We start from the raw sequence: 14,098 nt of genomic DNA on the forward strand, positions 1-14,098 counted from the left end.
TTAAGTTATTTAGGCAAGTCATTAATTGGCCTAGCCTTTTCCCTACTATGTTGGGGTCGGCTACCAGTCTAACCGGTTTCAGCTAAGTACCAGTGTTTTACAAGGATGCCTATCTGACCTCCTCAACCCAGTTACCTGGGCGACACGATACCCCTTGGTTAGACTGGTTGTCAGTCTTTTCAAGCTTCTGACTACCTGTAACGACTGTCAAAGATGTAAGAATAACAGAAGGAACCCACAATTTAACGTGCCTTCCGAAACACGGAGGAACTCCTTATGACAAAGATGTAATGTAGTGATGATAAGTTATTTAGGCAAGTCTTAGGATTTTTAGCACCCTACCTTCATCAGAGTATCACATGTTAAAATTTGCCCTTATTTTCATAACTACAATTATTTTATAAAAATATATTTTTTGGTAGTGTAACGCCATCTCTTACTCGATGAGCGAATTAATTTGTAACTGACTGGTGTTTTACAATTTTTTATTGTCTTTATTATTATAACTATATGGCGTTACTGTATGACTGCCAAAACATTCCTTTTCTAATCCGCCTTCTTGTGTTTATGCTTTTTGCGCAAAGGAGTTGCTATGTCCCTCCACCTTCTCTTGCGCCTGTCAGGAGTATGTAAATATAAAATTTATTTACCTTGATAATGCATTTCACGACAATTTTAATGCAAAGTAATTACTCTCTATAGCAACAGATGGCATTGTACAACTAAATTTGAAGTGCCAGATGGAGTATGCACAAAATTTATGTATGTTGTTGTGTAAAATGTGTAACAAGTAGATCGTAATTTATCTAAGGTGACCAAGTAAGCAAGCGCAGCACCTAAACAAATTATGTACCTTTTTTATCAGATCTGTGCCTCCTCTACACGATACTAAGTACCATACATGACACTACCCTACACCTTACTAACATAATGTTTCATCATATCTACTTCGATGTTATAATAGGTTTCGTAACACCAACTCTGTTGCTGTCCATTTTTTTATGCCAGTCACCCTAATTTTATCATCTTCAGCCAAATCATGTGTAATCGCATTCAATTGTTTGAGGAAAATACCAATGTTATTCATTTTGTTTGGTTGTATTTTTGTTAAACAATATGATTTATCAAAAACTATGGAAAATTACGTTATGTTGTAAGTCTATAAGTTAGAAGACATATCATAATGAAACGAATATCTTACGTTCGAAATTGCATTAAGCAACCACTTACCACCAAAAAACCCTTTGCCGCGGTAAATTTATTTATACTATGAGTAATAAAAAAACAATAATCAGTCAAACAATTTATAATGTCACAAAAAATGACTTTATCACAGGTTATAAACGTGTTATCAAGTAATTTTGTACTTTCATTTTATTTATAGTTCCAAAATCAATATGCTGGAAACATTTTTTGAGTGATAAACTAATTATATTGAACAGTTTAAGCGTTGGACTGGATCCAGGAAGAGAAGCTGGAGACGCGAGTGTTGATGGTAGGGCGAGAGGACATGCACTGAGCGGTGACGCCGACCAGAGTGCCGGAGTGGAAGATACCAGCTCCGAACACACCGTTGCACTGGCCGTTGCTGTTCTGGTTAGCCCAGCCGGTGCAAACCATGTCAGAGGAGATGGACTGGACTCCCGAGTAACGAGAGTTGCAGTTGCTCTGGCTAACCGTCTGCATCTGAGAGTCAGCGATTTGGCGGTTGTTGTTGCTGCCCTGAAGGAAATTAGTGACTTATTTAAGAACAATCATTTGAAGCGGTGGCTCAAGACATGCTAATTAAGATATTCGTTTATTTCTTAATGGGAATTATTACCATTTTCAAATATAAGAGAAAGTCAACTTACGGAAGAGTGACGCCAGCCGGTAGCCCAGACATTCTGGTTGTTACCGAGATTGTAGTTGGATCCAGCGATGGGGGCAGGTCGAACGTTGTTGTTTTGGTTTATGTTCGAAGAAGTACGCACAAGACCGACATCATAACGGTAACTGGAGTCGCTGTAGTTGGGGTGGTAACGTAGGGAGTTGACGTTGTGCATTACTCCGCCACTGTTCACGTATGAAGAGCCAACACGAAGACGGAACTGGTTGGGAGGGCTGTAGCTGAAACACAAGATTTATGGAGTGAATAATGACGTCTTTGTGGTATAAGAGCATGTGACTTCAATGTTAACAAGCGATTAAATTCGTTAGAGTGGGAGAGGTAGTTTAAAAAACAGAAGAAGTAATTTAAATGTATGCTGTTTTGCCTTAGTAACATTGCTAGCAACGCATTACGTCGAGGCCAGAATCCCTCAGTGGTACGCTTATTGAACGTTACTAGTGTATCTATGATCAAGCTGGGGGCGGGTAAGGCCTCGTTAAACAGTCCAGTAAAGCAGTAAAAGCCTGCGTTCACGATAATTGCAAAGATTGAAAATTTATTATATTTTGATTTATTTACTAAAACTTATCATCATTGATTCCCCTTAATTTTTTTATGTCCGTAAAATTGTATTATTATAAAATTTGAGGAAACTTACTAGACGCAGTGGGCGGCTGTTACGGCTGATCTGTTGTTGATGAGGACAGCGGCACATTGGAAGTTGTGGTTCACTCCATTCCATGTGACAGTTAAAGAAGCTAGAGAGGGGTACCTGCTAATATTAACAAAATTTCCCCCGGCGAGCCTTGTACTGCTGGGGACAGCTGGAAACGAACAAAATATCATTTAACATCTGATAAATCTACATAGGTCTTAATACAGATTTATTAATTTAAATAGTTTCAAAAAAACTTTCGTGAAGCGAATTCATAATTAATTATTCATTCAATAACAGTTTACTAACGCGTCTATCGGGATTGTTTAAAATTATTTAAACAATAAAGATAAAATAATATGTGGCTGAAAGCTGACTTACCGGCCACAACCGCGACGCAAAGAGCCAACAAAGCTAGGACACGCATCGTACCTTCCCTGTCAAGAATGAGGATCTCACCAAAAAGTCTTCTTTTATATCAAACATAATTATCAGAATGATTTACAACCTGCTAATCACGAGATTAATTAATATTGATATGCAGTCGCAGTAAATTGTCCTATACTTAGTCGGTTTCTTAAAAGATTACTCGCTGCGATAGAAAGTTAAATTGAATTCACTTTTTAAGCTGCATGATATCATTCAAGATCTTACATGTTCATGAAATACTTAATATTTATCAGTCTAATTAATTAAAGATAAAATGTACATGCGTAATATGAAAATACCAAATGGACCCAGGATTCTGCCTTGTAGTACTCCATAGCTTTTAGTTTGATGGACTAAAGTATTGAGGTTTTTCGCATGTGCTAACGATATTCGCTTCAAACCCAGAAAATAATAATATTTGAAGAAAAACATTGCTCACAACTCAAAAGTGCTAGTAGTGTGCATGATACCTGGCTCTTATGTCTGATATGGATTCACATATACAGACCAATTAAATATTAAACAACGTTAGCGTTTGTACGTTTAATATAAATACCATTTAACTATGAAGAAGATTTTATTTTAAAATTAATAAGAACTCATTTTTTATACAGCAGATATCTTTGACCAAACAGTACGTCCGCTATCTCGTCGCAACTACATATCTAATCTACATGATGGCTTTCATTAATTAATCTTATTTTAAACGAAATATATTTGGCTCATTAAAAATAGTGCTACCGTTATCATGGGTTAATACGCTATATCAACATATCGAATCATTAACCAGTCACCCCGGAATAATACATGCTAATATAATAACTGTGAAAACTTTTGATTGATCGATTGCCGATATCACAAAGCTTCGTGACAAATGATCTCGTAGTTTCTGGATAAGAAGATTAAAAACAAAAGAATTCCTAAACTGTAGTTTGTTTAATTTCGAAAAATAAGAGCGAAACCTTTAAGTGTTTCGTTATAAAGAAATAGCTCTAAATAACACGCCTGGACGACTTTTGGATCTACGTACGAAGAAGACTGCGTGATAAAGCGACTGACATATATTATATCTATATTACTAATTTCGGTAGCAATAGGTTTATGATTTAATCAGTGTTATCAGAATCATTCGTCCAGTCTATCATGTATAATCCTATGGATTATGTAGTGTTAGTGTACATGACTTGGAATATGAGCTATAAAATTGATTGTAATCATGAGTTGAAACATTTTTCAATATTTATTGTATGTACATCATTTGTTATCATCTTCATCACCATCGGCCCATGTCAGTCCACTGCTGGACATCTCTGCTGCTGGACTGCTCGCACCCAGCTCCTGCCAGCCATATTTTGTTACTAGCTGTTGCCCGCGACTTCGTCCCCGTGGGTAGAAGATATAAGTTATGATTTATACCTGCCCCGTCTTTTTTTAAATTTTCCATTGTATCTTCGCTTCTATTTGTCGCAGCGTGAAGGTTTATAGCCTAAAGCCTTCCTCGATAAATGGTCTATTCAACACAAAAAGAATTTTTCAATTTGGACCAGTAGTTCCTGAGTATAGATATGCGTCAACATTTGTTTACCCTTTTCCCCCTTTTTTCTCGGAGCTACTGCAAGACTTGAGGATGTTGCGATTACTAAAGTCCCATTGAACTTGCGGAAGAGAGCCACTCTTTCACAACTGCACTTATATTATTTTATGAGGAAGTGTTAGGTCTTCTGACTTTGAGCATACAAATGTGATCCTGAATCTTCAGTAACAAGACATTAACTGTACCAAACCATTCGGCAAAGCCTGGTCATCATTTTTAGTAGTCATGGGACAGTTTTCGATACTGTTCTATGCATCACTTTATTATGAAACCTTTATCTAAAGAAGCAGTAGGCTGTTGCGAAAAAGAAAGAATATTTTAGGATGATTAATTCAATGTATTTTTAGTAAAGCGAGTGTGAATTAACTAAAAATAAAATTACTGATGCAGCGAAGGGGTCCTCCAACTTTTGTCTAGTCTGTAGCATTATCTAAGGTACTTATATGTTGGTAACCCTACACAGTATACACTTCTTATCCTTGTACTTCTACAATGTCGAAATTTCTAGGATTTTCTGATATTCAAAAACATGAGCATTGATGGAATGTTTTTTCGATCGCTTTGGTAACAGAGCCGACATCAATCATTCTGACAGCGTCTGTAAGGATTATTTTATGTTCAAATTTTATCAAAAATAGGATTTGCCATGTAATTACTGATTAATCGCTGCTGTTATTTACAGTCTTATATTTTTAAATAGAAACAAGATAAATAATTTCCAAAAATCCCCACACAATAACTCACATTACTATTATCATGTTTAGCAGAAGTGCATAGATTGAGATGAAATAATTGTTACTATCACTTTACAATCAGATTTCCAAATAAAATTCTCCCATTACCAATTTTATCTATATATTTTATTTATTATCAGGCAAAGCTAAGATCTCTAAATCAAGCCATAAAAAAGTCTCACTCGAGTATATTTTCTAACATTCGTTTATTCTTCAAGATACAAGATATGTTTTCGTATAACATGAATGCAGAATTATATCGGTTTAAATGAGTAAAACCACTTGTATAAAATTCACCTTAAATTCAAAACAAACTGAAATGAAATTGCTCAATCCGTTCGTGATCTATGATCTCCACAAAATTAGTAACACACCTCTTTTTGCATCGGGCCTAAAGAGGTGTCGGTCGTAATCCTCGTACTTACTCAGACGGTGATTTATTAGACAGTTGCACTCTCTGCTCTTGTGTTTTGCCTTCTACTTGAGAGTTTCTCCCAAGGCACTATGAAAAACGTCTTGTCAAAAGCATTTGATAACCTTAAGGATATTAACCTTAAAGATAATAGCCTTAAAGATAAAAGTGACATAAAGGTATGAAGGTATGATATCCATCTCGGCAGTATAGCAGTAATGTCTAATACATCTCGAATGTAAGAAATAATAGCATTAAAGATAAAGGTCTTAATTAGAGGTGTAATACCTATGTCTCGACACTTTAATCGGCTAAGAGGGCTCATGGCCATGGGTGATGAGTATGATGCACTTAACAACGGAGTCGCTGTGGTGTGTTTTAGTCCTAAAACCCTTTACATGATATAATATATAATATATCCTGGGACAACTCACACACGGTTATCTGATCCCAAGCTAAGCAGAGCTTGTGTTATGGTAACCAGACAACTGATAAACTTAATTAAATATTTCTAAATACATACATATTATAGATAAATTACACCCAGACACCAGAATAAATGATTATGCTCATCACACAACATTTATCCGGGCGGGAATCGAACCCACGATCTCCGGTATAGCAGTCAGGGTCACTAACCACTAGACCAACAGGCCCGTCATGCATGATTTATTAAGTAACTTAGTTCACAACAACAGTCAGATTACTTACGTCTTTTTAAGTACCCAAGCCAATGCAGTAAAGCTTCTTTATTAAACAGCGTCGTTCACCTAACTTTCTGAATGATATCCATTTAGAATTATGACCATGAATCCGCAAATTCGAGGGAGCTAAGCAAGCGCTCAGCGGCAACGGCCACCGAGTGTTGGAATCTCTCTGTTAAGTAAACGCCATGCTATATTTTATTAACTAGAGCATGAAGATCTGGTTAGATATAATTTAGTCACATTATAACCTTTTACAAATTTGAAGTGCACTCTTATGGACCTGGAGGATTATTACCAAATTGATCGCGGTGTCACTTCCACTACTGAAATATTCTTACTTATAGAGGCGGTAAGCTCGCAGTAGTATTCAATCAGCACTGCCGTGTGTGACAAATATAAAATTGTCCAAATCTGAGAATTATTAGTATTGTCATTCCCGGATATGAAGCCGATCGAAATAATCTTCATGATGTCTAAAGTTCAGAAATCAATACTCTGTTGCGACTTGCGACATCCTTATCACAATGTACTTTTTATCTGTTTCTTTTTTAATAAAAACGCCTGCTCATAAACTTTTACTACTTTCATTAACTGATTTCTAATAACGATTTAGCAGGCGTTTTAATAATACTGGAAGTGATGGAGTAGTCATGCAAGGATTAATATATTTGCCGTCATCAAGTCCATGTATAGTTTTATGTTGTTCAGGGGTAAATAGTAGACTTAGGATTACTTAACACATTTTTTCCCGACTTCTAGAATCTTTCGCAACCAGAGCTCTTGCGTCTTAAAGTTTAGACTTTTATATAGCTTGGTTTTGATTCAATGGTCGTGTGCTGAAAATTTCACATTCTAAGGCAACGTGAGTTTATCCTTACCAAATATGCATCACTTTTCTACCCGTTTTTGGTAGATCCACGCCTATCTTTTCTTCCGATTTTGTTTTTAAACCAGGATTAATGCATGTTGTTGGGGCCCATGCACAGTACACTTTTGTAGGTTTTAAAGGATAGGATACATAATTGAATTACACATATTGGCAAATACTTCACAATGGGTGATGGTGGTTGATCAAAAACAAATTAATTCGTCAAATTACTTTATTGAAAAAAAAATTAAATTACTGAGTCTTATCATTTAAGAATACTTACTTTTAAGCGTTGTCCTGGATCCAAGTGGAGAATCTGGAAACGCGGGCATTAACTCCTGGGAATTCCGGTGCGGCGCATGGTCCAGTAAACGAACAAATACCAACTATGACTCCATTATGGTATACAGGACTGCCTGAGTCCCCGTAACACTGATCCTTGCCACCGACGTCCAGAATTCCAGCACACAACATGTTGGGGGTTATGAAGTTGTCTAAAAGCAAGAACCGTTCTCTGCAGATTTCCTGATTGACAGTGAACAATTCCACTTCCTGAAGTTGCTCAGATAAAGATGGAACGTCGGGCTGTAACAAAAGTGTTACATTAATCTCACATAAATATTGGATTTTAAGAAAATAGCAATAGGTATGTATCTGTATGAAAATATCGATAAATTTCACCTCTCTAGGGATAGAGATAATCAAACACAGTAAACTGACAAGCCTTACTGACCTGAGCCTTACAGAGCTCAACAAGAGAATCATAAACTTACATCAGTGTCACCCCAACCCGTAGCCCAAACTGGAACTTCATCAGGTAAATGATAAAACTGTCCGGCAATCGGAGCAGGCTGTACTCTGGAGCTGTAGACGATGCTCACGGAGGTTCGGACGAGAGAAATGTCGCAGTCCAATGTGGCGCGGTTGAAGCAAGGAGAGATGATACTGGCCGAGGTAGGCAGCACCTCACCACCAGACGATGCAAACGTTGAACCGACGCGAATGCGTAGGAAAAAGAGAGGAAAATCACTGAAAAAAATATTCAGCATAATTTGTGTTCTACAATTTCTTTTTTTTATACAATTTGATTGATGTTCACGCCGATAAGGCTGAATAGTTTCTAAATATGGATTTTTGACGACACCCATAGCCACTGCAAAACTAAGAAATGAAAAGTTAAGGTGGTTCTAAACCATAATCGACTTCAGGAATACTTGGATCCTAGGGGAGGTTAAAGGTGCCTAAGCATTTAACTTTGCTAAGTTTGAGACCAGATGGCGTTATTTTAAAGTTTATTATCTTGATATCATTTGTATGACCTTACATAGTGCAATGAGCAGCAGTGAGGATGGATCTATTGTTAATGATGGCGCCGCCGCATGATGCGTAGAAGTGGATGTTATCAGCAGTATAGACCACGCCTGCCTTTGAGGGGTACTTGTCTATCGTAGTTGGATTACCCCCCACAATCCGAGATGGGGTTTTCGGAGAAGCTGGAAGAAAATATATAAGTAGATGTTTGCATCAAAACTTCTTTTGCACATAAAGGGAATAATAATAAAGGAATTTCACCCGAAGATAGGTTCGAGTAGTCATGGCATAGTTTAGAGTAGAATATAGTTTCGGGTTGTTCTCTACGTTCTAAGGAAGGAGATAGAGAGAAAAGAAGTACTTCGAATACATAACCAAGTGACCAGTATCTTGAACCAACAAATTGCTTTGCGGAGTATTTGGAGGTGCCGTACTAAAGAGAAGGTCTCGAAGATGGTCACATTGTACGTACTGAGATGAATCTATCATGATTGATAATAGTACCTATCAGCCTGACCGATATAGTGAAAAAAATATCTAATATTTGGTTTTAGCTCACGAAGTTGTAGACACTAGTGGATGGCCTTGGAAATCATTTTCCCCATAAAAATGATTGGCAATAGTTTAATAACCAATGGCCCTGAATCCAACCTGTCGTCCAACGTTTAGTTCTTGGTTCAAAAAGCGGCACTTCTTGACAGCGGGCACAAATCTTAAAGACGTTTGATGTATTTCGAGCTTTTTCACATTAAAATAAGAAAAAGGTAGGTATTTAATAAACTTACCTGCTACAGCAGCGCAACAAAGGGCCAAAACAACCAAGGAACGCATGGTGACTCAATGAAGATACTCATAATGTATCTCGTATTTATAGCAAGTTAATAAAATACGATAAGACTAATTAAACAATCATCGAAATAAATACCCTATCTATGAGTGATAATCCGAAATCAAACAAAACTGAATCAGATATTTACGAATATTAAGGTAAGGGCTGTTTATGGCCGTTATTAATAAATAAGAAAAGTAAAGCCGGACAAGTGCAAGTTGGCTTAGCTGCATTGAGACAACCCGCAAAAAGGCAAAACAAAAGAAATTTCCACATAACAAATTATGATCAATGGCCGTTATGGTTAAAATTATAATCGTACTAACCTCCTAGCTACTACGATTAAGATTGTTATTGACTATTTATTAGTGGATTCATTCTCTTCTTTCTAGAACGCACTTAAAGGTCATGGCTACCACAGCCGGGAAACCGTTAGCTGGCTAGTGCGCGGTCATTCAAACATTATCTATATGTTCTGCTTTTTTTTGCTCAGTCCTCTTGCTGCGGGAGAAAAATCCACGCGACAAACTCCAAATAATCAAAAGTTATAAGTTAATGTACGTTATTGTATTGTATGTAATTTCAGTAGTGTCCTTTGGTCCGTTATTGCTTAAAAATCATATAAATGATGAGACTTGTTTCTAAAATTTAAACAAATACTGTAAAATCCTCCTTCAGAGTGGAAAGTTTCTGGAGAACTGTAAAGGAACATACATACAAAGGCTGACAAACTCATAACACTCATTAGTTGCGCAGTCTTACAACATGACTGAACATAGTCTGCTTCGGTAATAAAAGCGTAAAATATACACATTTTGCTAGAGCAGAAGACTCTTTTCTCGGCCTGCTGCGAGCTGTCTTTTGTTGTTTACCACCTAATGTGTAGTGGCCATATCAAAAAACGCATTTTTCTTCCGGTAGATGTGACCAGTCCAATTCTTTAGACTTTAAAATAGGGAGGACGCTGAAAGAATCCTCTAACCAAAGCTAAATTTTGTATATAAGATAAAACAAATTATTTCTCCAAACAGGAAAAATTGAGAAATGTATTATTAGTTAAAACCGCATTAAACCTGATCAAGCTTGTTAACAATTTTAATCTGCAGTGAAATCAATTAGGACGGAATTAACAATTTTCCTGTTGCCAATACTAAGCGCATAATGAGCCTATGTTTAATACAATTATCTTCAGATTTAATTAGATAAGGTAGACATAAGCAGGTATCCTACTCATCTACTTAACTGAAGCTTATTGTCGCTTCAGTAAATCGATTGCTTCAATATTACACAAGTCTTCTTCTTTTTTTGCCATTCATTTCACTATTAACGAGCGGTTACAATTTAGACCTGTTTGTTTTTTTTCCTTAGTTAGGCAAGGGTATACTCCCGAACTTCCAACCTCTCATGGGAATGCGGGTAGTGTCAGACTCTCACAAACTAAACCTGAACTGCCATCCGAATCCACATTATTCCAAATTAGTTAAACAAATAGATATTTAAAACTAAAACACTAGAAAGTACGAAAAAAGACTATAGTCTGATAAAGAAACATCTTTCTTTCTCCTTTCGCACACTACGCACTCAACAAGGTCACCTGCTCAGGACGTTCACTACGAGTCACTTGTTTTAACTCACCCAAGCCTCAATTAATTTCAGATTGAAGACTTATTTGGGATTAAGGGACATTTATAGATCAATTGACGTTCTTGGCTTATCTACTTGACCCATGCAACGCTATTAGCTTGGATAGCTGTAGCAAAGATAATTTTAGACGTCAGAGGCTCTTCTAGAGCTTCTTGGTAAAGAACTTGATCCGGAAGTAAGCATACTTCTGATGTAGTATTGTCGCTATTAAAAAATTGCCTTTGAATGAAAGGAAATTGGATTTCTAGATTTTTCAAAGTAATCACCCAGCCATTTTACAAAACAATAATTAGAAATCTCACTGTCAATACAATGAATATTGAAATCAGGAATCGAATAACTGTGAAAGAAGGGAGCAACTCAGGTTAAATAAAAGAAAACAATTATATCAATTAAATAAACTTTATTAATTGCTAGACAAAGAAAAATGACATAAACAATGGTTTCTATGCGTTTACACCTACATATCTACAGTAATAGAGCAAAAGAAAACATTCTCAATTTTGTACGTAAAGTTAAAAATCCACACAAAAAAACAAAATCTTTAAGACCTACATATCGGTGAGTGTTGCTACGGCATTACTATAGTAAGTTGGGTGAATTTAAGGGTGTTCAGAAGGCAAATGTCAAAGAATTCCATAATGTAAGAAGTAATGTCCATTAGGAACATGGTCCTTAGCAAAACACGTAACAAAAGGTAGTAAGGTCGCTTTTTTTGGACGCTTCATCTGACTTTTAAACACTCTTAATTCTTCGAACCCTAGCAGTTCAGTTTCTTTTGGCTGTTATTAGACTTGATTTTGTTTCATTGTGTTTTGAAATTTAATTTTAGGCTTTGCCATTTTTTCGACAATTGTATGTATGTTACACCTGTATATTACACCAATGGGGTAGTTGACAAAAAAATAAATCAGTTTAATCCGTCAGACAGATTCCCAAAAATATTGCATGTACAGCATTTTTTATAATTAATTAGACCAGTGCATTACAAGGTTTTTAATGAAAAATCAAATTGTATCGGTCAAATAATTTTAATGACAATTAACAAAAATACAGAATTTTTCATGCAAATTTTGTATCTACATCAAAAACCCGGATCACATGAGCTCAATCAATTTTAAGCGTTGTCTTGGATCCAAGGGGTAAATTGAGAAACGCGGGCGTTGACTCCTGGGAATTTCGGTGTGGCACATGATTCTCCAAACGAACAAACACCAACTATGACCCCATTATGGTAGACAGGACTGCCTGAGTCTCCGTAGCACTGATCCTTGCCACCGACGTCCAAAATTCCAGCGCACAACATGTTGGGGGTTATGAAGCTCTCGACGAGCAAAAACCGTTCTCTGCAGATTTCCTGATTGACAGTGAAAAGCTCCACCTCCTGAAGTTGCTCAGATCCAGACGGTCCACTGGGCTGCAGCAAAAGAAATAAGTAAATCTCACTGAAATTTGATGTTGGCAGAAAATACCCAAATTAGTGTAAAGATATCGATAAAGTAAAGACGTGTAATTAAGTGCTTCAAAATCCAAGATGATATTATCAAATGAAGCGTGATAAAATCTCTATTCGTTTTTAACTTTTCAAAGTAGTTATCGCAAACATTGGTCATCATGCAATTGAATGGAGGATGTTCACAAAGTAGCTAAAAAGTAACGTTATTTGGAAATAATGTGGATCCCCTTATATTAATAAACGTACAGGAGAGCCAAGGAACTGTTTCACTTCTCGAAGGGTGAGTATAAACAAACCAAAGAACTTACATCAGTGTCACCCCAACCCGTCGCCCAAACCGGTGAACCATCCGGTAAATTGTAAAACTGTCCTGCGATAGGAGCAGGCTGTATTCTGGAGCTGTAGACGATAGTCACAGAGGTTCGGACGAGAGAAATGTCGCAGTCCAATGTAGCGTCGTTGTAGCAAGGAGGTATGATAATAGCTGAGGTCGGCAGGATTTCACCACCAGATATCACAAACGTTGTGCCGATGCGAATGCGTAGGTAAAAAATGGAGACACCCCTGAAAACATATCATGTATTATTTATGTCCTGGAATTTCTTAATGAGTCTTGATACCTTCAGAATACGATCACTGATTCCCAAAGATATTTCAAATACATATGCGTCGTGCTTCACCTGATGAATTTTATTTAACGTGAGTGCACGATATTTTTCCTGTGTTTGGGTGTCGTTTGTCGATAACATCTAAGTATTTAGAAATAGGTATATAAGTACGTTTATACGTTGTCTAGTCCTAGTTTGGGACTAGATGGCGATGGGTAAAAGTAATATCATGTTATCTTACAGAGTGCAATGAGCAGCAGTTAGGACGGATCTATTGTTGATGATGGCGCAGCCGCAGAATGATTCGAAGTGGATGTTGTCTGGAGTAAAGACCAGGGTGCCCATCGAGGGGTACTTTTCTATCGTCGTGGGATCTCCTCCCACGATCCGTGATGGGGTTCTCGGAGCAGCTGAAACAATTTTTTATGTAAAATTTTGTTTCAATTTAAAGTTATAAAAATGTATCTAGTGTCGACCGGACACCTATTTAATAACTCTGCCTTAAATTTTGTGTGTTGGAGCGCGAGAGCTTTTGGAGAATGTTACTTTTCTACGAAACCTGGGTCATAGGTCGGTGGGTGTCATTGTGCACGTCTTTTGTGTGTTTGTAAAATCCCCCGCTACACAAGGATTAAATTACTTAATGCAGGAGACGACTTTATGAAAAAATTGGCAATGGCTTAGTATCCAAGAGCTTAGACCACGACCGTCGGAGGCCCTCGTAGATTTTCTTGAAATTTGGAAGTCGGAAATTCCGGAAGTCGATACTTCTCGTCACGGCACAAATCGAGAGGAGATTCTTTTCCCTGGAATCCTGACCAACGGGAGCTTGGAGATAGATGTTTTCATGTATTTAAAAAAATATTAAAATGATCTTACCTGCGACAGCAGCGCAACAAAGGGCCAATACAACCACGGAACGCATGGTGGCTTAATGAAGATAGCTCATAATGTATCTCGTATTTATAGCAAGTTAATAAA

General features: G+C 37.0%; 3 protein-coding genes across 3 annotated transcripts; all 3 read right to left on the reverse strand.

Moving 5' to 3' along the window:
- Positions 1-1,293: 1,293 nt before the first annotated feature.
- Positions 1,294-3,011, reverse strand: LOC113497678 (trypsin, alkaline B-like). Its single transcript, XM_026877343.1, has 4 exons — positions 2,907-3,011; positions 2,529-2,694; positions 1,854-2,109; positions 1,294-1,722 (listed from the first exon to the last, which is right to left on the reverse strand). Exons 1-4 carry the CDS (start codon positions 2,950-2,952, stop codon positions 1,444-1,446), a joined length of 747 nt encoding a protein of 248 aa, XP_026733144.1. The 5' UTR covers positions 2,953-3,011; the 3' UTR covers positions 1,294-1,443.
- A 4,472-nt stretch (positions 3,012-7,483) lies between these two features.
- LOC113497674 (trypsin CFT-1-like) lies at positions 7,484-9,412 on the reverse strand. Its single transcript, XM_026877340.1, has 4 exons — positions 9,366-9,412; positions 8,594-8,762; positions 8,043-8,298; positions 7,484-7,854 (listed from the first exon to the last, which is right to left on the reverse strand). The coding sequence occupies exons 1-4, from the start codon at positions 9,409-9,411 to the stop codon at positions 7,555-7,557; spliced, it is 771 nt and encodes a 256-aa protein (XP_026733141.1). The 5' UTR covers position 9,412; the 3' UTR covers positions 7,484-7,554.
- Positions 9,413-12,065: 2,653 nt separating this feature from the next.
- LOC113497597 (trypsin CFT-1-like) lies at positions 12,066-14,098 on the reverse strand. The gene is made up of 4 exons (XM_026877189.1): positions 13,997-14,098; positions 13,359-13,527; positions 12,818-13,073; positions 12,066-12,470 (listed from the first exon to the last, which is right to left on the reverse strand). Exons 1-4 carry the CDS (start codon positions 14,040-14,042, stop codon positions 12,171-12,173), a joined length of 771 nt encoding a protein of 256 aa, XP_026732990.1. The 5' UTR covers positions 14,043-14,098; the 3' UTR covers positions 12,066-12,170.

The sequence above is a fragment of the Trichoplusia ni genome, chromosome 9 (genome assembly GCF_003590095.1).
Source record: "Trichoplusia ni isolate ovarian cell line Hi5 chromosome 9, tn1, whole genome shotgun sequence".
NCBI lineage: Eukaryota > Metazoa > Arthropoda > Insecta > Lepidoptera > Noctuidae > Trichoplusia > Trichoplusia ni.

Coding starts and splice junctions, on each gene's coding strand:
- LOC113497678 (XM_026877343.1), bottom strand. CDS start 2,952: ATGCGTGTCCTAGCTTTGTTGGCTCTTTGCGTCGCGGTTGTGGCCG. Junction 2,695..2,906: donor TTGCGTCGCGGTTGTGGCCG/GTAAGTCAGCTT, acceptor GTTCGTTTCCAG/CTGTCCCCAGCAGTACAAGG. Junction 2,110..2,528: donor ACAGCCGCCCACTGCGTCTA/GTAAGTTTCCTC, acceptor CTTGTGTTTCAG/CTACAGCCCTCCCAACCAGT.
- LOC113497674 (XM_026877340.1), bottom strand. CDS start 9,411: ATGCGTTCCTTGGTTGTTTTGGCCCTTTGTTGCGCTGCTGTAGCAG. Junction 8,763..9,365: donor TTGTTGCGCTGCTGTAGCAG/GTAAGTTTATTA, acceptor ATTTTCTTCCAG/CTTCTCCGAAAACCCCATCT. Junction 7,855..8,042: donor CGGGTTGGGGTGACACTGAT/GTAAGTTTATGA, acceptor CTTTTGTTACAG/CCCGACGTTCCATCTTTATC.
- LOC113497597 (XM_026877189.1), bottom strand. CDS start 14,042: ATGCGTTCCGTGGTTGTATTGGCCCTTTGTTGCGCTGCTGTCGCAG. Junction 13,528..13,996: donor TTGTTGCGCTGCTGTCGCAG/GTAAGATCATTT, acceptor AAATTGTTTCAG/CTGCTCCGAGAACCCCATCA. Junction 12,471..12,817: donor CGGGTTGGGGTGACACTGAT/GTAAGTTCTTTG, acceptor CTTTTGCTGCAG/CCCAGTGGACCGTCTGGATC.